This window comes from Oryza glaberrima, plastid (assembly GCF_000147395.1).
Source record: "Oryza glaberrima plastid, complete genome".
In the NCBI taxonomy this organism is placed as follows: Eukaryota; Viridiplantae; Streptophyta; class Magnoliopsida; order Poales; family Poaceae; genus Oryza; species Oryza glaberrima.
Genome location: NC_024175.1, coordinates 38,110 through 59,537, shown reverse-complemented (window position 1 = coordinate 59,537; position 21,428 = coordinate 38,110). Strand labels below are relative to the sequence as shown.

At 37.4% G+C, this 21,428-nt stretch overlaps 13 protein-coding genes and 6 non-coding genes across 19 annotated transcripts; 10 read left to right on the top strand and 9 right to left on the bottom strand. All coding sequences in view use genetic code 11, as the record gives it.

The window, feature by feature from the left end:
* Window positions 1-731: 731 nt before the first annotated feature.
* petA (cytochrome f) lies at window positions 732-1,694 on the bottom strand. Its single transcript has one exon. It carries the CDS (start codon window positions 1,692-1,694, stop codon window positions 732-734), a length of 963 nt encoding a protein of 320 aa, YP_009034109.1.
* Window positions 1,695-1,923: 229 nt separating this feature from the next.
* Window positions 1,924-2,616, bottom strand: cemA (envelope membrane protein). Its single transcript has one exon. The coding sequence runs from the start codon at window positions 2,614-2,616 to the stop codon at window positions 1,924-1,926; it is 693 nt and encodes a 230-aa protein (YP_009034108.1).
* A 419-nt stretch (window positions 2,617-3,035) lies between these two features.
* ycf4 (photosystem I assembly protein Ycf4) lies at window positions 3,036-3,593 on the bottom strand. The gene has a single exon. The coding sequence runs from the start codon at window positions 3,591-3,593 to the stop codon at window positions 3,036-3,038; it is 558 nt and encodes a 185-aa protein (YP_009034107.1).
* A 325-nt stretch (window positions 3,594-3,918) lies between these two features.
* psaI (photosystem I subunit VIII) lies at window positions 3,919-4,029 on the bottom strand. The gene has a single exon. The coding sequence runs from the start codon at window positions 4,027-4,029 to the stop codon at window positions 3,919-3,921; it is 111 nt and encodes a 36-aa protein (YP_009034106.1).
* A 467-nt stretch (window positions 4,030-4,496) lies between these two features.
* rbcL (ribulose-1, 5-bisphosphate carboxylase/oxygenase large subunit) lies at window positions 4,497-5,930 on the bottom strand. The gene has a single exon. It carries the CDS (start codon window positions 5,928-5,930, stop codon window positions 4,497-4,499), a length of 1,434 nt encoding a protein of 477 aa, YP_009034105.1.
* Window positions 5,931-6,709: 779 nt separating this feature from the next.
* On the top strand, window positions 6,710-8,206 carry atpB (ATP synthase CF1 beta subunit). Its single transcript has one exon. It carries the CDS (start codon window positions 6,710-6,712, stop codon window positions 8,204-8,206), a length of 1,497 nt encoding a protein of 498 aa, YP_009034104.1.
* atpE (ATP synthase CF1 epsilon subunit) lies at window positions 8,203-8,616 on the top strand. The gene has a single exon. The coding sequence runs from the start codon at window positions 8,203-8,205 to the stop codon at window positions 8,614-8,616; it is 414 nt and encodes a 137-aa protein (YP_009034103.1).
* Window positions 8,617-8,728: 112 nt separating this feature from the next.
* On the bottom strand, window positions 8,729-8,801 carry GN06_pgt142. The gene has a single exon. It is a non-coding gene; the product is annotated as a tRNA-Met (tRNA).
* A 181-nt stretch (window positions 8,802-8,982) lies between these two features.
* Window positions 8,983-9,658, top strand: GN06_pgt141. Its single transcript has 2 exons — window positions 8,983-9,021; window positions 9,631-9,658. It is a non-coding gene; the product is annotated as a tRNA-Val (tRNA).
* Window positions 9,659-10,473: 815 nt separating this feature from the next.
* Window positions 10,474-10,836, top strand: ndhC (NADH dehydrogenase subunit 3). The gene has a single exon. The coding sequence runs from the start codon at window positions 10,474-10,476 to the stop codon at window positions 10,834-10,836; it is 363 nt and encodes a 120-aa protein (YP_009034102.1).
* Window positions 10,837-10,889: 53 nt separating this feature from the next.
* ndhK (NADH dehydrogenase subunit K) lies at window positions 10,890-11,567 on the top strand. Its single transcript has one exon. It carries the CDS (start codon window positions 10,890-10,892, stop codon window positions 11,565-11,567), a length of 678 nt encoding a protein of 225 aa, YP_009034101.1.
* Window positions 11,568-11,664: 97 nt separating this feature from the next.
* ndhJ (NADH dehydrogenase subunit J) lies at window positions 11,665-12,144 on the top strand. Its single transcript has one exon. It carries the CDS (start codon window positions 11,665-11,667, stop codon window positions 12,142-12,144), a length of 480 nt encoding a protein of 159 aa, YP_009034100.1.
* A 571-nt stretch (window positions 12,145-12,715) lies between these two features.
* Window positions 12,716-12,788, bottom strand: GN06_pgt140. Its single transcript has one exon. It is a non-coding gene; the product is annotated as a tRNA-Phe (tRNA).
* A 365-nt stretch (window positions 12,789-13,153) lies between these two features.
* On the bottom strand, window positions 13,154-13,779 carry GN06_pgt139. The gene is made up of 2 exons: window positions 13,745-13,779; window positions 13,154-13,203 (listed from the first exon to the last, which is right to left on the bottom strand). It is a non-coding gene; the product is annotated as a tRNA-Leu (tRNA).
* An 834-nt stretch (window positions 13,780-14,613) lies between these two features.
* GN06_pgt138 lies at window positions 14,614-14,686 on the top strand. Its single transcript has one exon. It is a non-coding gene; the product is annotated as a tRNA-Thr (tRNA).
* A 299-nt stretch (window positions 14,687-14,985) lies between these two features.
* On the top strand, window positions 14,986-15,591 carry rps4 (ribosomal protein S4). The gene has a single exon. The coding sequence runs from the start codon at window positions 14,986-14,988 to the stop codon at window positions 15,589-15,591; it is 606 nt and encodes a 201-aa protein (YP_009034099.1).
* Window positions 15,592-15,876: 285 nt separating this feature from the next.
* On the bottom strand, window positions 15,877-15,963 carry GN06_pgt137. Its single transcript has one exon. It is a non-coding gene; the product is annotated as a tRNA-Ser (tRNA).
* Window positions 15,964-16,561: 598 nt separating this feature from the next.
* On the top strand, window positions 16,562-18,540 carry ycf3 (photosystem I assembly protein Ycf3). The gene is made up of 3 exons: window positions 16,562-16,685; window positions 17,428-17,657; window positions 18,385-18,540. Exons 1-3 carry the CDS (start codon window positions 16,562-16,564, stop codon window positions 18,538-18,540), a joined length of 510 nt encoding a protein of 169 aa, YP_009034098.1.
* Window positions 18,541-19,163: 623 nt separating this feature from the next.
* psaA (photosystem I P700 chlorophyll a apoprotein A1) lies at window positions 19,164-21,416 on the top strand. The gene has a single exon. The coding sequence runs from the start codon at window positions 19,164-19,166 to the stop codon at window positions 21,414-21,416; it is 2,253 nt and encodes a 750-aa protein (YP_009034097.1).
* Window positions 21,417-21,428: the final 12 nt, after the last annotated feature.

Below are 21,428 nucleotides of genomic sequence, written 5' to 3'. Positions count from 1 at the left end.
ATAACCCGACTTTTTTAATCTATTCCATAACCTACAAACGGGTTTCCTATTTTGATTTGTAAAAATAACAATCGAGGATCCAATATTTTATTCCCCGGAGGAAGTCTCTTGTAAATCATTGATTTAATTTAGAGTAATAAACTAATAAAACCTTAATTAAAACTACTCAACTAGCCTAAAAATAAAAAACAGCCTTCAATGGAAGAGTATCCGTTTTTTTTGCAAAATTTCTGTAAGTTCTAAATTGAACTTAATTGAACAAGTCAAGCAATTCTATTTGGTCACAAAAAATTTGTCCCCCGCCATATTTTCTTTCCCTCTTTTTGTCCACTACATCGCCTGAACCTAAGCAAAAGAGGTTCAAGAGACAGACCCAAATAAAGAAGAAATAGTAATCTTTGCCGAATAGGAAGAAAAAAGATTCATATTTCGATACAAGAAGAATCGACACAAGAAAAAGGCAAAAAAGCCTTTTTCTTGTGCCCAATAGAGGATTAAGAAGACCAGCAATCCCTCCTAAAAGGATTTGTTCCTTTTATTGTTCTCGCCCTTGCCTTGCATTCTCCTCGTTTTGCATGAGATGATAGAAATAAGGAATTGCAGACAAGACATCTCGCAAACAAAAAATAGTCTAAACAAAAAAAAGATTTCCAAAATGGATCATAGAGAATTCTAGCAATCGCCAATAAATCGCGGCTTTTTACCAACTTGATGGTAAGAAATCCCGGGACCTAGAAATTCATTTCGTACAATTGAACCTTTTCAAACTGTTTCTTTTTGAGAACCAAAAAAACTTGTGCCAAAATAACGGATGCGAAGAAGAACAAAAGGCCTTGAACGCGTAATGGATCCTGAAGCACTATTTCTGCATCCCCCTGACCAAACCCTCCCACATTAGGATTACTTGTTAATGGTTGATCAAGCTTGATCGATTCCCCCTCTGAAACAAGAAGTTCTGGACCGGGAGGTATAAGATCAATCACTTGGCGTCCATCCGATGCATCGACTATGGATATTTCATATCCCCCCTTTTCTTTACGCAGTATTTTTCTTACTACACCTGTTGACGTTGCATTATAGACCGTATTGTTACTCTTGCTACCATCAGGATAGATCTGTCCCCTTCCTCGGTTTCCCCCCACATATATGGGATATTTTAAGAAATGAACGTCTTTCTTCATAGCAGGGTCGGGGGAAAGAATGGGAAAGACGATTTCACTATATTTCTTACCGGGAACAGGGCCTATCACAAGAATATTTTTTTTATTGGGACGATAACTCTGAAAAGAGAGATTTCCTATCTTTTCTTTCAACTCAGGAGAAATACGGTCGGGCGGCGCTAATTCGAATCCCTCGGGCAAAATAAGAACAGCACCCACATTCAACCCTCCCTTTTTCCCATTAGCAAGAACTTGTTTCAGTTGCATATCATAAGGAATTCGAAGAACTGCTTCAAATACAGTATCGGGAAGCACTGCTTGGGGAACTTCAATATCCACAGGCTTATTCGCTAAATGGCAATTGGCACATACAATTCGTCCAGTTGCTTCTCGTGGGTTTTCATAACCTTGCTGCGCAAAAATGGGATATGCATTTGAAATAGATGTCCGAGTTATTACGTATATCATGATCGATACAGAAATCGATCGAGTCATCTGTTCCTTTACCCAAGAAAAAGTATTTCTATTTTCCATGTCCAATCACAGATCCCGGAATTTCTACAATAAATTAGATAGGTAGCTAAGCTAATCTAGTTCCCTATACACGAATCTGTTGTCATTCTACTGCAACAGTTGTACTGGAATGATGAATACCTTGAGCAGGTAGAAATAGAAAAAAAGAATTTTGCTAAAATGGAAAAAGGCTTTCTTTCTAAAGGAAAAAGGATGCTAATTTTGATTAATATCAGGAGATCAAATGAGTTTATGCTTCACTAATTGAATGATAAATGACTACAAGCGAAGGAGATAGGCGGTTTAAACAAAAAAAGACCCAAAATTTCAAACATGTATCTAGAATCACAGGAAAACTACAAACAAAAATAGTGAAAATTAGCTCGTTAGGAACCCATCCAAGATCGTTATAGACCCAACGAATTAGTAGTTCCCAACCGCGGGTGGAGTGAAATCCAACAAAAAAATCAGTAACTAAAAGAATAAAAAAAGCTTTTACTGAGTCATTTAAGTTATAGAAGAATTCCTGAACCCAAGAATTCAAAATAACAAGTTCCTCTTTACCCAGAAAAAAAGAACCACTTAGAATAGCCAAACAGATTATATTTGTCGAGAAATGCAAAATGATATGGAGATGACCCTCATTATCTATTTTGGCCAATTGTATTATTTCCTTGCGTATTCCTATAGGGGGGTTTTGTACATGTGTATTCGGTTTCTCTTTTATCATTTCGTCCAAGATAAAAAGGTCTTCTAATTCCATGAATCTTTCTAGAACTCTTTTCTCTTGAATAGCAGTTAAGAGAGTTTGGGATTGCCTGGTATTCCACCAATTCTTAATCCAAAGTTCCAGACATTTGTTAAAAGAGAAAGAGACTCCCCAAGGCAAAAGTACGATAAATACAAGATATAGGAAAGAAGGCAATGCTTTCTTTTTTTTCATTTTTGATCTGTAAATTGAGTTGTTAATGAATCCGCTTTATTCGCTGACTCTATATGATATTTCTTTTTCTTTGAAGGAAAAATTCTATAACAAGGTTTGAGACCTTGTATCTATTCCTCTTTTTTCTATACTAGTAGAATTTCATTGCATTGAGTTCTTTCTTAGATCTAGATGGAGTGGAATAGAGAAATAGAAAAAAGTCCTTTCGGATGAAAATGGAAGAATATTACGCCATATATCCCACTTGGACAAATTAGAAGCAATTTTCTCTTATCCTCATTTGTTCCTTCCTTTAGATAAATACTCAAAATCCCCTTACAATAATGCAATTTCGAAGGGACCTTTTCCCTCGTGTTGAGAAAACTTTTCTTCTTCCAATTCTTCTTCATTCAATTCATTTCAAAAAATTCAATTGGTACTCAAAATACTTCCATTGGTATGCGCAAGAAATAAGCCAATTCGGCAGCTTTTTGTTCAATTTCTCGTGGAGTAAAAAACTTCTCATCAGTACGAGTCAAGGGAATGGCCCCCTGGCCCCGGATTTCCATATAAAGGATACGACGAGGAAAAAGACCTTCTTTAACCTGAATTCTAATTGATTGGATATCCCGCATAAGGAATCGAAGGAAGACGCGACGTTTTATTCCAGGGAATCCCCAACGAAAAATGCACACTACTCCCTCTTTTCTATCGAATCGGTCATAACCACTGCCTACATTCCACAAAATAGTGCACCACAAGTAAGCGCTAATGAATAGGCCTGCGATTCCGTAGAAAGACATCACGACCCCCTGTGGAAAAAAAAGAATTTGTTGAGATGGAAGTACAGATATAATATTCTTACCAAGATAACTGGAAGCCCCAACCGCTAAGAATCCTAGTGAACCTAGAAAAAGAATACAGGCCCAGAAAAAATTACCTCTTTTTCGAGAACCTTTTAGAAGTTCTATCCATATGTGTTCTGATCGCCAATTCATATTAGATATACTAACAGCGGTCGATTGAAATTGAGAGAATAAGCTAAATGATTTTGACTTTACTTTTTTTGATTCTGAAATCGCCTTCGCCAACTAGATACTCCTGTAAAATAATTGGTTAGATACATTGACTTTCTATTCAAAAAGTATTTGTTGATCCACTTAAAAAAACTCGCTATACCCGGTTCCGCATATGCATGCATTTATGCTCGTAGCCTATATCCGCATCCATAATCCCCATCCATAGCGGGTTTGCATTTGTGTGTAGAAAGAGCCACATAACATACCATATTATATTACTTACACTACAAAAGACCCGTCGGTTCTAGACAATCTTATTTTTCTGCACATAAAGAAATAAAGAAGCCATTGCAATTGCCGGAAATACTAAGCCTACTAAAGGCACGAAAATAGAGGGTAAGTTAAAATCCATCATAGAATAGGTGTCTCCATTCAAATTTACTATTTCTATCTATTCGATTTGATCTATTCAAAAAATATCTAGAAGTGGAATAGAATAACCCGGTTAAAGGGTAATGATCATACGTCTGTAATGCATTGTATGTCATTGATTCTTTCCCAATAAATGAAAACTTTTTCTGTAAATACTGCGTATTTGATTCCATTATCATATGATAATACTATATTTGTATTTATTTATTGTATTATACCTTTATATCTTCTAAATATATAGAATAGAGGAATCCCGATTTGTCAAGTCTCATGATCGTATCAAAATCTATTTAAACTCGGCTCAATCTGAAAAAAGATTGAGCCGAGTTTAATTGCAATCAATTAGAAGAAAAAAGAAGAATTACTGCATTTTCGTAACTGATTTTTGATCTTTCTATTTCTCTTCTTTTTTATTTAGACCTTTTTTCTATCTAATTTTATCCACTTAGTCTAGCTATCTAGTTTATCTACCGGCTCGAACTCGAATTTGATCGCTTTCCATATTTCACAAGCTGCGGCTAGTTCAGGACTCCATTTGCAAGCTGATCGGATAATTTCATTACCTTCACGAGCAAGATCGCGCCCTTCGTTACGAGCTTGTACACAGGCTTCTAAAGCCACCCGATTAGCTGCTGCACCAGGTGCATTACCCCAAGGATGTCCTAAAGTTCCTCCACCAAATTGCAATACAGAATCATCTCCAAAGATTTCGGTCAGAGCTGGCATATGCCAAACATGAATACCCCCTGAAGCCACCGGTATAACACCTGGCATGGATACCCAGTCCTGAGTGAAAAAGATACCGCGAGCACGATCTTTTTCAATAAAATCATCGCGCAATAAATCAACAAAACCTAAAGTCATTTCGCGTTCCCCTTCTAACTTACCTACTACTGTACCAGCGTGGATATGATCTCCCCCAGACATACGCAATGCTTTAGCTAATACACGGAAATGCATACCATGATTTTTCTGTCTATCAATAACTGCATGCATTGCTCGGTGAATGTGAAGAAGTAGGCCGTTGTCGCGGCAATAATGAGCCAAACTAGTATTTGCGGTGAATCCCCCGGTTAAGTAGTCATGCATTACAATAGGAACCCCTAATTCCCTCGCAAATACAGCTCTTTTAATCATTTCTTCGCATGTACCTGCAGTCGCATTCAAGTAATGCCCCTTAATTTCACCGGTTTCGGCCTGTGATTTATAAATAGCTTCGGCACAAAAGACAAAACGGTCCCTCCAACGCATAAATGGTTGTGAGTTTACGTTTTCATCATCTTTGGTAAAATCAAGTCCACCGCGTAGACACTCATAACATGCTCTACCATAATTTTTTGCAGATAATCCCAATTTTGGTTTAATAGTACATCCCAATAAAGGACGACCGTATTTGTTCAACTTATCCCTTTCAACTTGGATACCATGAGGCGGACCTTGGAAAGTTTTTGAATAAGTAGGGGGAATTCGCAGATCCTCCAGACGTAGAGCGCGTAGGGCTTTGAAACCAAATACGTTACCCACAATGGAAGTAAACATGTTAGTAACAGAACCCTCTTCAAATAGGTCTAATGGATAAGCTACATAAGCGATATATTGATTATCCTCCCCAACAACGGGCTCGATGTGATAGCATCGGCCTTTGTAACGATCAAGACTGGTAAGTCCATCAGTCCAAACAGTTGTCCATGTACCAGTAGAAGATTCGGCAGCTACTGCAGCCCCTGCTTCTTCGGGCGGAACCCCCGGCTGAGGAGTTACTCGGAATGCTGCCAAGATATCAGTGTCCTTGGTTTCGTACTCCGGGGTGTAGTAAGTCAATTTATAATCCTTAACACCAGCTTTAAATCCAACACTTGCTTTAGTTTCTGTTTGTGGTGACATACGTCCCTCCCTACAACTCATGAATTAAGAATTCTCACAACGACAGGGTCTACTCGATATGGATTAGGCGTAAATGAAACCTTTGCAAAAATCTTAAAAAAAAGATATTCAATTAATATCAACTCATTAAAGAAAATGGGGGGCATGCTTAAGTTAATGAATATGTTTCATTCATATATAATGGGTACACCCTGTGTACATTCTATGCTATAGGAATTCTACTATAGGAATTCGATAAGAATTGAGTTGTTGTTATGGTAAGTTAACATGCTTCGTTATTAAACCATGGATTTGATTCACCAAATCCATCTTTATTGTATACTCTTTAATAGATATAGCGCAACCCCAAATCAACTTCTAATCCTTATTAAGTTCTTAATAGACCCCCTTTTCTTATTTTGAGTGGAAATACCTAAATACTACGAAAATTCTCTGTTGACAGCAATCTATGCTTCACAGTAGTATATATTTTGTATATCGAAGTCCTAGATAAGAAAGTAGAGTAGGCACAAATCGTTTACAAAAGGCAAAATGTATATGAAAAAAAGATTGATTGAACTTTCCGACGGACTCATTCCATGAGTAAACGATTGAATGGGATTCGTTTGGGCAACGAAATCAAGTGCTGGTCCCCTTTTCTCTCTTATTGAATTAACTAATTCATTTCCTTTTGACTTTTGGATTTTTGGATATTTTTTTGGTGTTGATTTGGCATTATTCAACAAGAAAAAAATCAAAATTTCGATAAATTCCTTTTTTTTGAAAATTATGTGATAATTATGAGAACCAATCCTACTACTTCTCGTCCCGGGGTTTCTACAATTGAAGAAAAAAGTACAGGGCGTATCGATCAAATTATTGGACCCGTGCTGGATGTCACTTTTCCCCCGGGCAAGTTACCTTATATTTATAATGCTTTGGTAGTCAAGAGTCGAGACACTGACGGTAAGCAAATTAATGTAACTTGTGAGGTACAACAATTATTAGGAAATAATCGAGTTAGAGCTGTAGCTATGAGTGCTACAGATGGGTTGATGAGAGGAATGGAAGTGATTGACACGGGAGCTCCTCTCAGTGTTCCTGTCGGTGGAGCTACTCTTGGACGAATTTTCAACGTTCTTGGGGAGCCTGTTGACAATTTGGGTCCTGTAGATACTAGTGCAACATTCCCTATTCATAGATCCGCGCCCGCCTTTATCGAGTTAGATACGAAATTATCCATCTTTGAAACTGGTATTAAGGTGGTCGATCTTTTAGCTCCTTATCGGCGTGGAGGAAAAATCGGACTATTTGGGGGAGCTGGAGTAGGTAAAACAGTACTCATCATGGAATTAATCAACAATATTGCTAAAGCTCACGGGGGCGTATCCGTATTTGGCGGAGTAGGGGAACGGACTCGTGAAGGAAATGATCTTTATATGGAAATGAAGGAATCTGGAGTAATTAATGAAAAAAATCTTGAGGAATCAAAGGTAGCTCTAGTCTATGGCCAAATGAATGAACCGCCAGGAGCTCGTATGAGAGTTGGTTTGACTGCCCTAACTATGGCAGAATATTTCCGAGATGTTAATAAGCAAGACGTGCTTCTATTCATCGATAATATCTTTCGTTTTGTTCAAGCAGGATCGGAGGTATCTGCCTTATTAGGGAGAATGCCCTCTGCAGTGGGTTATCAACCTACTCTTAGTACAGAAATGGGTTCTTTGCAAGAAAGAATTACTTCTACTAAAAAGGGATCTATAACTTCGATCCAAGCGGTTTATGTACCTGCGGACGATTTGACCGACCCTGCTCCTGCTACAACATTTGCACATTTGGATGCTACTACCGTACTTTCCAGAGGATTAGCTTCCAAAGGGATTTATCCTGCAGTAGATCCTTTAGATTCAACCTCAACTATGTTACAACCTCGGATCGTTGGCAACGAACATTATGAAACTGCGCAAAGAGTTAAGCAAACTTTACAACGTTACAAAGAACTTCAGGACATTATCGCAATTCTTGGGTTGGATGAATTATCGGAGGAGGATCGTTTAACTGTAGCAAGAGCACGAAAAATTGAGCGCTTCTTATCACAACCGTTTTTTGTGGCAGAAGTTTTTACCGGTTCTCCGGGAAAGTATGTTGGTCTTGCAGAAACTATTAGGGGATTTCAACTAATCCTTTCCGGAGAATTAGACGGCCTACCCGAACAGGCTTTTTATTTGGTGGGTAACATCGATGAAGCTAGCACGAAAGCTATAAACTTAGAAGAGGAGAACAAATTGAAGAAATGAAATTAAATCTTTATGTACTGACTCCTAAGCGAATTATTTGGGATTGTGAAGTGAAAGAAATCATTTTATCTACTAATAGTGGCCAAATTGGCGTATTACCAAACCACGCCCCCATTAACACAGCTGTAGATATGGGTCCCTTGAGAATACGCCTCCTCAACGATCAATGGTTAACGGCGGTTCTGTGGAGCGGTTTTGCCAGAATAGTTAATAATGAGATCATCATTTTAGGAAATGATGCGGAACTGGGTAGTGACATTGATCCGGAAGAAGCTCAACAGGCACTTGAAATAGCCGAAGCTAACGTGAGTAGAGCTGAGGGTACGAAAGAATTGGTTGAAGCGAAGGTAGCTCTCAGACGAGCTAGGATACGAGTCGAGGCTGTTAATTGGATTCCCCCATCTAATTGAAGACAACCCAACGGTTTAGTTGATACAAAGAAAAAGGGAAGAGGGGTAGAAAAAATTATTAGATAGCGAAGCGAAGTAGGGCCAATGCTATCTAGTAATTTTTCTACCTACCTACCTACTATTGGATTTGAACCAATGACTCCCGCCGTATGAAAGCAATACTCTAACCACTGAGTTAAGTAGGCAATTTATCACCACAAAGGAAGACCCTTTACTTCGATCGATTATAGATCGAATCCTTTTTATAAGCAAATACCGCTTCGTTATTGGTATGTTATTATAGTAAACAGATCAAAGGATATCCTCTACTATTAGAGAATATTCATCTTGACAAGAAATTCTCTATATATTAAGATATCTCTGACAAGGGCTATAGCTCAGTTCGGTAGAGCAACTCGTTTACACGTGCGCCAATGCTTTTCAAGGGAGCTTATTATGCAATGAACATAGTGGATCTTCTTGCAAAATCAATGTCTTACTTCATGGATTCGAGAGAATAGGAGAACAGTCGCCTGACAAATAGTTGGTTCAGTCCGATTCAGGTACCAATCCAGGTGCCTAAACAAATAGAACCTTTATTGATTTGCTAGTTGATAAGGTAAATATCCAGCCCACTAAATGCTAGGCTTAATGAGGATAAGGGCCTCCAAAAAAATTCTTTTCGTTCTATGAACTTTAAGGTGTATGAAGTCTCATAGTCAACTCTTGTAGCGGAACGATAGAGACTCTATTTCACTTAGGTTGATTTAATTTAGGCCGGAGGCAGACCTAAGTCAAGGTAATCCTCCTTTGAAACACTTTGGTATTGCTCTTAGATAGATCATAATACAAATAATCAATCAGAGCGCAGGGAGCCATCTCATTATCTTTCCGTAAAGAAAAACTATGGTGGACTAACTGATCTTTCTATCAGTTGATAAAAGAGCCCAATGCAAAAAAATGCATGTTGGGTCTTTGAAACAGTTCGAATCATTTCGATAATAATCCGTTTGATCTGTTTTACCGAGAAGGTCTACGGTTCGAATCCGTATAGCCCTAATATGTCCTTTTTTAGATTTTAGGAGAGATATCCTACGTTTCCTTTAGTATAGTTTTCATTTCCCTATTAGTACTTGTTTATAGACTGGACAGGCGCCTGCGCCATAAAATAGAGATAAAAGGATTACCAGAGGCTCATTCATCGAAAATTATAGAGACAGGAAAAGAAAAATGAATTTCTATCAAATCAACTGCAAGATGTTCTCCATCTTGCGAATTCATCGAAAATTATAGAGACAGGAAAAGAAAAATGAATTTCTATCAAATCAACTGCAAGATGTTCTCCATCTTGCGAATTCCTACTTTGTTTGAAGTATATTACTTTGCTTATCTATATCTATAGATTACCTAAATCTAAATCGATCTACGTTCTGAAATAGAGTTCTTTATTTTTATAGAATTACTTCTGAAATAGAGTTCTTTATTTTTATAGAATTACTCCTCATTAGGCTGCATACATTAGTCATCCTATCTTAATTAGGCTCTAATTCGTAGTATTTTCGTTTTTATTCCTTTTTCTAGAGATTCTAGAGAAAATGAGACAAAGTGAAGCGAGAGAGTTTTGTTTCTATAAGAATTATGTCTCCACCATACCTAAATAGAAAGGAAATCAAAAAGAAAGGGAGTCGGGATTCCATTGGATGAATCTTTAAAGAAGACGTGGCAAAGAGGAAACAAAGGCTAAACTAAGCCCTTTGGTTTGAGAAAAACCGATCCTTGTTTCACCGAGGAAAAGAGAGAAATTCTGTATAAATTGACAATGCTGACTTGAATTGACTAATTCAGTTCCGCCTATTCCACATTAATGGGAGTACATTTATGTTTCTGCTTCACGAATATGATATTTTTTGGGCATTTCTAATAATAGCAAGCCTTATTCCTATTTTAGCATTTTGGATTTCAGCACTTTTAGCTCCGGTTCGTGAAGGACCAGAGAAGCTTTCTAGTTATGAATCGGGTATAGAACCCATGGGGGGGGCTTGGTTACAATTCCGAATACGCTATTACATGTTTGCGCTAGTTTTTGTTGTTTTTGATGTGGAAACGGTCTTTCTCTACCCTTGGGCAATGAGTTTCGACGTATTGGGTATATCCGTTTTTATCGAAGCTTTCATTTTCGTGCTTATCCTAGTTGTTGGTTTAGTTTATGCATGGCGAAAAGGAGCCTTGGAATGGTCTTAACTGAATATTCAGACAAAAAAAAAAAAGAAGGAAAAGATTCCATTAAGACAGTTATGAGTTTGATTGAGTTTCCCCTACTTGACCAAACAAGTTCCAATTCCGTTATTTCAACTACACTAAAAGATCTTTCGAATTGGTCAAGACTCTCTAGTTTATGGCCCCTTCTATATGGTACCAGTTGTTGTTTCATTGAATTTGCTTCATTAATAGGCTCACGATTCGACTTTGATCGTTATGGATTGGTACCAAGATCAAGTCCTAGGCAAGCGGACCTAATTTTAACAGCCGGTACAGTAACAATGAAAATGGCTCCCTCTTTAGTGAGATTATATGAGCAAATGCCTGAACCAAAATACGTCATTGCTATGGGAGCTTGTACTATTACTGGTGGAATGTTCAGTACGGATTCCTATAGTACTGTTCGGGGAGTTGATAAGTTAATTCCTGTGGACGTCTACTTGCCGGGTTGCCCACCTAAACCAGAGGCTGTTATAGATGCCCTAACAAAACTTCGTAAGAAGATATCGCGAGAAATAGTTGAGGATCGAACTCTATCTCAAAAGAAAAATCGATGTTTTACTACCAGCCACAAGCTTTATGTTCGGCGCAGTACTAATACTGGAACTTATGAGCAAGAATTGCTCTATCAATCACCATCTACTTTAGACATATCTTCTGAAACTTTTTTCAAATCCAAAAGTCCAGTATCTTCCTACAAATTAGTGAATTAGGAGGAGCTCTTTGTGCCGAAAAAGAAAGAGCAGGGCAATATTTCAAACTTGCATTCGAACTGCGAAATATTTATACAAAGGAGGAGAGATCAAGATAATGCAGCAGGGTTGGTTATCTAATTGGCTAGTCAAACATGAGGTGGTTCATAGATCTTTGGGCTTCGATCATCGAGGAATAGAGACTTTGCAAATAAAAGCAGAGGATTGGGATTCCATTGCTGTCATTTTATATGTATATGGTTACAATTATTTACGTTCCCAATGTGCTTATGACGTTGCACCCGGTGGATCTTTAGCTAGCGTGTATCATCTTACGAGAATACAGTATGGTATAGATAACCCAGAAGAAGTATGCATAAAAGTCTTTGCCCAAAAGGATAATCCTAGAATCCCATCTGTCTTCTGGATTTGGAGAAGTTCCGATTTTCAAGAACGCGAATCTTTTGATATGGTGGGAATCTCTTATGATAATCATCCACGCCTTAAACGTATCCTAATGCCTGAAAGTTGGATAGGCTGGCCCTTACGTAAGGACTATATAACCCCCAATTTCTATGAAATACAAGATGCTCATTGAATGATAAGAAATTCATGCTCACTTATACAACACAACTCCAGATTTTATGCAAGTCAAGGAATATTTTTACGCTCTGTTCCTAGATGAAACAGAATACCTATTACATTCTAATTAATTCCAATTATACAAAAGGTTCAGATAGACTAAGCAAAAAAGGGCTTCATTTCGTTGGAAAATCACATATTCATTTCCTTCGTATGAACAGAAAAATATGATGACTCAAAGAAGTTCCCTACCACGAACTTTGTACCGCGTGCATTACTTAGAACAACTAGGAAAGTAAGATAAGATAAGCAAGAATAAAAAAATATTTGTCGGAATAGCGGAATAGAAAATTAAGAAATTCAAAAATGCAGAAAAAGAAGTGCCTCTATTAATAAAAAAATATTTGTCGGAATAGCGGAATAGAAAATTAAGAAATTCAAAAATGCAGAAAAAGAAGTGCCTCTATTTAGAGATTTATCTACTTAGATGAAAAAATCATACTCTATCTATATTATTAACGAATATGTATCCCAACCCATCTCGAGGTATTTGTATCAATACCTATTCGGAAGATCCCTTTTTTCTGTGCCAGGAACCAGATTTGAACTGGTGACACGAGGATTTTCAGTCCTCTGCTCTACCAACTGAGCTATCCTGACCTTTTCTTGTGCATCATCCTAGTAGAGTATTTGTATCTATGTCAATATCCAAAATTTGGAAATGGGGAGGGGGCAGTCCTATGCATTGTACAAAGAAAGCCTAGGGGGCAGTCCTATGCATTGTACAAAGAAAGCCTATTTAATAATATTTAAATATCGAGTTAATAATCGACATTCCTTGCCGATACTATAATAAAAAAGAAATGTATTCCATTGAATCTTAAACCTATTAATAAAAAAAACAGGATAAATACTAGACATTCCTTGCCGATACTATAATAAAAAAGAAATGTATTCCATTGAATCTTAAACCTATTAATAAAAAAAACAGGATAAATACTAGAGTTAGGGAATAAAAGAGGGTTTGGGGATAGAGGGACTTGAACCCTCACGACTTAGAAAGTCGACGGATTTTCCTTTTACTAGAAATTTCATTGTTGTCAGTATTGACATGTAGAATGGGACTCTCTCTTTATCCTCGTCCGATTAATCCGCTTTTAAAAAGATTTCGAAAACTATGAATTGAAGGATTTGATTACTCAATATTCGATTGGAATGGATTCACAACAATTCTAAAAAAATTATGAATTTTCTATTTCATAATCATTCCTATTTTCATTTTAAAAAAGAATTAAAGAACCTATATTATGATATGAGTTCTGTGATTAATCGTTTGCTATGCCAGTATCTATACGTGTGTATTAGATTTCGAAAGCCCTTCTTTCCCTAATTTAGAAGGGAGTTCCGCTAGCAACACAACGTAATTAACTCGATTCGTTAGAACAGCTTCCATTGAGTCTCTGCACCTATCCTTTTCCTTTGGGTTCTAGTTCGAGAACCGCTTGTTTTCTCAAAACATGGATTTGGCTCAGGATTGCCCCTTTTTTAATTCCAGGGTTTCTCTGAATTTGGAAGTTGCCACTTAGCAGGTTTCCATACCAAGGCTCAATACAATCAAGTCCGTAGCGTCTACCGATTTCGCCATATCCCCATTTTCTTTTTCTTTGAGACCAGGATTCCTTGTGCAATTTCCTCCATCTGTTAGTTTTTTTTGAATCGTTGAATTCATTACTCTATGTAGTCTAGCGGTTCGTCTCTAGTTGAGAGACTCCGCTTATTGCAATTCAGCATTGAATTGATTCTATCGTTGATGTATTTGCAATTCAATGCGAATCAATATATCCCAAGGTTTTTCTCTCCCCCACCTACCGCGTTCCTTTTTTAGAGTATTCAAAATCATACTATAACGCTTGATATTCATTCTTTTTTTTTGCTAATCAGAATTAGCAATTTCATTTGCTATGATTCTATGTTCTCCTTAGTGAAATATTAATCATTAAATTATTAGCAAATATTAATCATTAAATTATTAGCAAATAACAAAAAAAACAAAATATCTCAAAAAATGTCTATAATGATGGACTGAAAATACAAGAAATTCGCATGTTCTCTTTATTATGTTTTCGTATATATATTATTTATTCTTTATCCATGTATTAGATTATTCGTCCGAGCCATATCAAATTAAAAATATCTAAAATCAAATTCAATATAGAAATTGGAATAGATTCTATTAGAAAAATAGATTTGCGAATTAGAGAAAAAAGAAAGTTCAAAAAAATCTAAATAGATTTGCGAATTAGAGAAAAAAGAAAGTTCAAAAAAATCTATCTAACTTTATTTTATGAAGTTCTAGTATTTTTTTCTAAGTAGAACTTCCAATTTCGAACTAGTTAATAGCTAAGATTAATAATTAAGATCTGACATTTTACGGATTTCCTATACTATACATATTTCTATTTGTTACACTATTTCTGTTATGTAAGCCCACTTAGCTCAGAGGTTAGAGCATCGCATTTGTAATGCGAGGGTCATCGGTTCAAATCCGATAGTCGGCTTTTTTCTCTATCAATGTTCCATGAACAAAAATACCTCTTTTTCTCCGAATTAAATGGAGAAGCCAGGATCTATTATGTCGTTCTACCCTACAATTTTGCTAGATACAAAACAATAAAATAAATAATATATATACAAAAATTCAGATGTTGATGAAATTCCATTTTTTTGTGGTACTTTTAGTAGATTTTACTCTGTTTATCCTTTACTTTAATTCAGTTTTAATTTCGATGTATTCTGTAATGTAAATACAATGAAATTAATTGTGTAAAATGAAATTTCAATAAAAAAAGGAGTCTTCATGTCCCGTTATCGAGGACCTCGTTTTAAAAAAATACGCCGTCTGGGAGCTTTACCAGGACTCACTAGAAAAACACCTAAATCCGGAAGTAATCTGAAAAAGAAATTCCATTCTGGGAAAAAAGAACAATATCGTATTCGTCTTCAAGAAAAACAGAAATTGCGTTTTCATTATGGTCTGACAGAACGACAATTACTTAGATATGTACATATCGCTGGAAAAGCAAAAAGTTCAACAGGTCAGGTTTTACTACAATTACTTGAAATGCGTTTGGATAATATCCTTTTTCGATTAGGTATGGCTTCAACCATTCCCGAGGCCCGGCAATTAGTTAACCATAGACATATTTTAGTTAATGGTCGTATAGTCGATATACCAAGTTTTCGTTGCAAACCCCGAGATATTATTACTACGAAGGATAACCAAAGATCAAAACGTCTGGTTCAAAATTCTATTGCTTCATCCGACCCGGGGAAATTGCCAAAGCATTTGACGATTGACACATTGCAATATAAAGGACTAGTAAAAAAAATCCTGGATAGGAAGTGGGTCGGTCTCAAAATAAATGAGTTGTTAGTTGTAGAATATTACTCTCGTCAAACTTGAACTTAAGGAAAAACGGAAAGGTTCATAGAATTTTCTTCCCCTTCCCCTTTCCCCGAACTAAATCGACCTAAGGCTCTTAATTCGTATTTTCCCATTCACCTAACAGAAATGGATTAACCCTAGGATTCCTTTTTGTTTTTTGTTCTTTCCTCTATGTGTATTTTACATACCATAGTAATTTGGTATAGAGAATTTCTATTAAATAAAGGTATTGTATTATTGCTGGAATAAATTGTCATTTGATTTGATACATTGTAATCATTAACGTTGCTGAATTAAGAAAAACGGAAAGAGAGGGATTCGAACCCTCGGTAAACAAAAGTCTACATAGCAGTTCCAATGCTACGCCTTGAACCGCTCGGCCATCTCTCCTCCATAATCTTATTATGGAAAAAAAACTGAGTGAATAGCGAGTTTTCCTATTCCTGCAGTACAGGTACAACCACAACCGCGCGAGAGTTCCATTGTTCTATTAGATAGAAAAATTCCTTTTCATCTAAGTGGACGGGTCCAGGATTTTTTTACTAGGAATTCCGCTCCCTCGAAAAGTTTTAGTTTGGGTTTTCCCCAAACCAAAGAAAAAGAGAATGGAAGAATTCTTCTTATTCGATAAAAAAGGAACCCTAGAATTCTGTTTGCATAAGGTATCCTACCCCATACAATCAAATAGAAAATAGGGTATGGGACGATTAATGACTTTGAAAATGCGAAATAGTTGATGAGAGAAGTTGTTGTTGAGAAAAGAAATAGGAAAGTGGAATGAAATCCAATCTTAGTCAAATATTTTCTATCTCTTCTTGTTCAAACAGAAGGAAAAAGAGAGAATTTGGGCTGAGCAGAAATACCTCTCTTATCCATTTGGAGCATAGGGATCGATTTATAAGAATTGAATGGATTTGTTTTTTTTTTATGTTATTTTGTGAAGGAATGAAAAGAATTCTATATAGAATGATAGAATGGGTTGGGAATTATGCCTAGATCCCGTATAAATGGAAATTTCATTGATAAGACCTTCTCAATTGTAGCCAATATTTTATTGCGAATAATTCCGACAACCTCCGGGGAAAAAAGGGCATTTACTTATTATAGAGATGGTGCGATTTGACTCTTTTTTTTGTTTTTTTAGCCCTACCTACACCCCGGTTTTACGAGAAAGAGCGGGGGTTCGCGGAGAGAAAACCAAATTAGTAAGGGAAACCCACGCTTAGGGAAGGTGAGGTGAACTAACAACTCCTTCTGTCGTGTATCCTCGACTGACGCGGCCTCGGATGCTTCAATTGTAGATTTTAGTATTGAGCGAAAGGTTACACCTACAGGATAGGTTCTGTATTACAGGCTAATCCTACTCTACTAGTACTAATAGGTAGCATAGGGGATAAAAGCACTACACCTAGAAATAGGAATCAACAAGAGAAAAACTTTGTTAGAAATTAACCCTTTCCTGATTGGTATCAGGGCTGGGAAGAATGGTTGGGATAACAAACAACCATCAAGTTTGTACTTTGGATACCCCTATAACCATCAAAGATCGTTGAAGTGGCTAATTCCTCTAAATAGGAGGCGTTGAGAACAAAGAAATTCTTGGAGCTATCGTTTTCCTCTAGCATTAATAGAATTCATTGGTGTTAAGAAAAACCTCTTGTGGGAAGGTTGGCTAGAGATTTCTTGGAAAAATACCAGCCCCTTTCGGTCCATAATGAGATGGAACTAATTCTATTTTTATTCTCTAGATTTTTTCGCTTAGTACTATGTACAGAAGGGAGGAGCCGTATGAGGTGAAAACCTCATGTACGGTTTTGGAACGGAGATTTTTTGAATAGAACGAACGACCGTAACGGATGTTGGCTCAATCCGAAGGAAATTATGCGGAAGCTTTGCAAAATTATTATGAAGCTACGCGACTAGAAATTGATCCCTATGATCGAAGTTATATACTCTATAACATAGGCCTTATACACACAAGCAATGGAGAGCATACAAAGGCTTTGGAATATTATTTCCGGGCACTAGAACGAAACCCCTTCTTACCACAAGCTTTTAATAATATGGCCGTGATCTGTCATTACGTGCGACTATCTCCACTATAGAAAGAAAAATAAGAAAGGATCAAATTTTCTAGTATTTACTAGAAAAGGGGGCTTTCTACATAGGGATCGTCAAAACAACGATTTTGCCCTATCAGCTGTAGGAAGAAAGGACACTTCACGAGAATCAAAATAGGAAGAAAGAAAGTATGGCCTATACTACTCTATGGATAGAGTTCTCAAATTGATAGAGAAAGCACCGTAAAGATCAATTAGTGACCGACTGGGTCGATACAACTAAAAAAAACTGCTTACTTATCCCATGATATGGGGCAAAATTTAGGAATCCGCTTATGTAATAGAGCCGATCCACTAAGGGATTAAGCAGCGGTGTAGTATCAGATCCCAAAGATAGTAAGTTCTTTTTTCTTGCTTATGGGGAAAAAGTCTTTTTCAAGGATTCTATAGAAATTTCATATATGAAACCGAGATAGTTACCTTTCAGAAAATTCGGACGAAGGATATAGGTCTATCTATGCTTCATTTTTCTGCAGGTGGGAGAAAAGATCAAACTGATTATTGATCAAAATTTAGGGTTTGAAACTTAGGTAATTAACTTCTTCTGCGTAACCCAAGAAGAAATTGGATCGATTTTTGAGAAATCGAATTCAGTTAAGACAAGGGAAATTAAGATAGCAATTTCTGAGCCGTATGAGGTAGGAAACTCTCAAGTACGGTTCTAGGGGAAGGAACTACCTATTCCGACCGGGGAGAACAGGCCATTCTACAGGGTGATTCAGAAATTGCAGAAGCTTGGTTTGATCAAGCTGCTGAGTATTGGAAACAAGCTATAGCGCTTACTCCGGGAAATTATATTGAAGCACAGAACTGGTTGAAGATTACGAAGCGCTTTGAATTTGAATAAGACCACTCTCCTTTTTCAGAAAATGGGGGTTTGGTTGTTGATCCATTAATCAAGAATTTCATTATATCTCTTTCCTCTGCCTTCTATTTTATATTATATTTCATAAGGATAAACGATAGGGTCTAGAATAGAAGTAATAAAGCGAATAAAAAGGGGCAATATAAATATTGCTAATATATCAGGACCATCTTATTAATAATTCTAATGAGTTATCTTGGAATTTGGAATCGAATAAAAAAATCTATATTATGCTCAAGGAAAGTAGATATAGATAGGGACTTATACTCTTAAAAAAAATAGACTAGCTTTTTAAATTAAAAAAAGGTTTTTTTGTTACGTGGAGAAATCCAAGATAAAAAAAGTCCGTTAGGCACCCAAGATAAAAAAAGTCCGTTAGGCACCCAATCCTTATGTCATAATAGATCCGAACACTTGCCTCAGATTGACTTCAATATATAATTGCTCCAGTGAATAACTAAAAAAAAAATAGAAGGACGGTAAAAAAAAAATAGAAGGACGGTAGATAGTAAAGAAAAGGACTAATCATAATATCTATCTTTCAAAGGTTCACTAAAAAGTTGGCGGGTCTCTTTGTATGTCTTGTCCGGAAAGAGGAGGACTTAATGATGATTCGTTCGCCGGAACCAGAAGTAAAAATTGTTGTGGATAGGGATCCTGTAAAAACATCTTTTGAGGAATGGGCCAGACCCGGCCATTTCTCAAGAACAATAGCTAAGGGCCCTGATACTACCACTTGGATCTGGAACCTACATGCTGATGCTCACGATTTCGATAGTCATACAGGTGATTTGGAGGAGATCTCTCGAAAAGTCTTTAGTGCTCATTTCGGTCAACTCTCCATTATCTTTCTTTGGTTGAGTGGCATGTACTTCCATGGTGCCCGTTTTTCCAATTATGAAGCATGGCTAAGTGATCCTACTCACATTGGACCCAGTGCTCAGGTAGTTTGGCCAATCGTAGGGCAAGAAATATTGAATGGTGATGTAGGCGGGGGTTTCCGAGGAATCCAAATAACCTCCGGGTTTTTTCAGATTTGGCGAGCATCCGGAATAACTAGTGAATTACAACTCTATTGTACCGCAATCGGTGCATTGATTTTTGCATCGTTAATGCTTTTTGCTGGGTGGTTCCATTATCACAAAGCCGCTCCCAAATTAGCCTGGTTCCAAGACGTAGAATCCATGTTGAATCATCACTTAGCAGGGTTATTAGGACTTGGGTCTCTTTCTTGGGCGGGGCACCAAATCCACGTATCTTTACCGATTAACCAATTTCTTGACGCTGGGGTTGATCCTAAGGAGATACCACTTCCTCATGAATTTATCTTGAATCGCGACCTTTTGGCTCAACTTTATCCTAGTTTTGCCGAAGGAGCAACCCCTTTTTTCACCTTGAATTGGTCCAAATACGCAGAATTTCTTAGTTTTCGCGGAGGGCTAGATCCAATAACCGGCGGTCTATGGTTGAGCGATATTGCGCACCATCATTTAGCTATTGCTATTCTTTTCCTGATCGCAGGTCATATGTATAGGACCAACTGGGGTATTGGTCATGGCCTGAAAGATATTTTGGAGGCTCATAAAGGCCCATTTACAGGACAGGGCCATAAAGGTCTCTATGAAATCCTAACAACGTCATGGCATGCTCAATTATCTCTTAACCTAGCTATGCTAGGCTCTACAACCATTGTTGTAGCTCATCATATGTACTCTATGCCCCCCTATCCATACCTAGCTACTGACTATGGTACACAACTTTCCTTGTTCACACACCACATGTGGATTGGCGGATTTCTAATAGTTGGTGCTGCTGCACATGCAGCCATTTTTATGGTAAGAGACTATGATCCAACGACTCGATACAACGATCTATTAGATCGTGTCCTTAGACACCGTGATGCAATCATATCCCACCTTAACTGGGTATGTATATTTCTAGGTTTTCACAGTTTTGGTTTATACATTCATAATGATACCATGAGTGCTTTAGGTCGTCCCCAAGATATGTTTTCGGATACCGCCATACAATTACAACCGATCTTTGCTCAATGGGTACAAAATCTCCATGCTGGCGCGCCTAGCGTAACAGCTCCTGGTGCAACAACAAGTACCAGCTTAACGTGGGGAGGTGGCGAGTTAGTAGCAGTAGGCGGCAAAGTTGCTTTGTTACCTATTCCATTAGGAACCGCAGATTTTTTAGTCCATCACATTCACGCATTTACAATCCATGTGACTGTATTAATACTTTTGAAAGGTGTTTTATTTGCTCGCAGTTCCCGTTTGATACCCGATAAAGCAAATCTTGGTTTTCGCTTCCCTTGCGATGGGCCTGGGCGAGGGGGAACATGTCAAGTATCCGCCTGGGATCATGTTTTCTTAGGTCTATTCTGGATGTACAATTCCATTTCGGTAGTCATTTTCCATTTCAGTTGGAAAATGCAGTCGGATGTTTGGGGTACTATAAGTGATCAAGGGGTGGTAACTCATATCACAGGGGGAAACTTTGCACAGAGTTCCATTACGATTAATGGGTGGCTCCGAGATTTCTTGTGGGCACAGGCATCCCAAGTAATTCAGTCTTATGGTTCTTCATTATCCGCATATGGTCTTTTTTTCTTAGGTGCTCATTTTGTCTGGGCCTTCAGTTTAATGTTTTTATTCAGCGGCCGTGGTTATTGGCAAGAACTGATTGAATCTATCGTTTGGGCTCATAACAAATTAAAAGTTGCTCCTGCTACTCAGCCTAGAGCCTTGAGCATTATACAAGGACGTGCTGTAGGAGTAACCCATTACCTTCTGGGTGGAATTGCCACAACATGGGCATTCTTCTTAGCGAGAATTATTGCAGTAGGATAGTGGCTAGGAGGA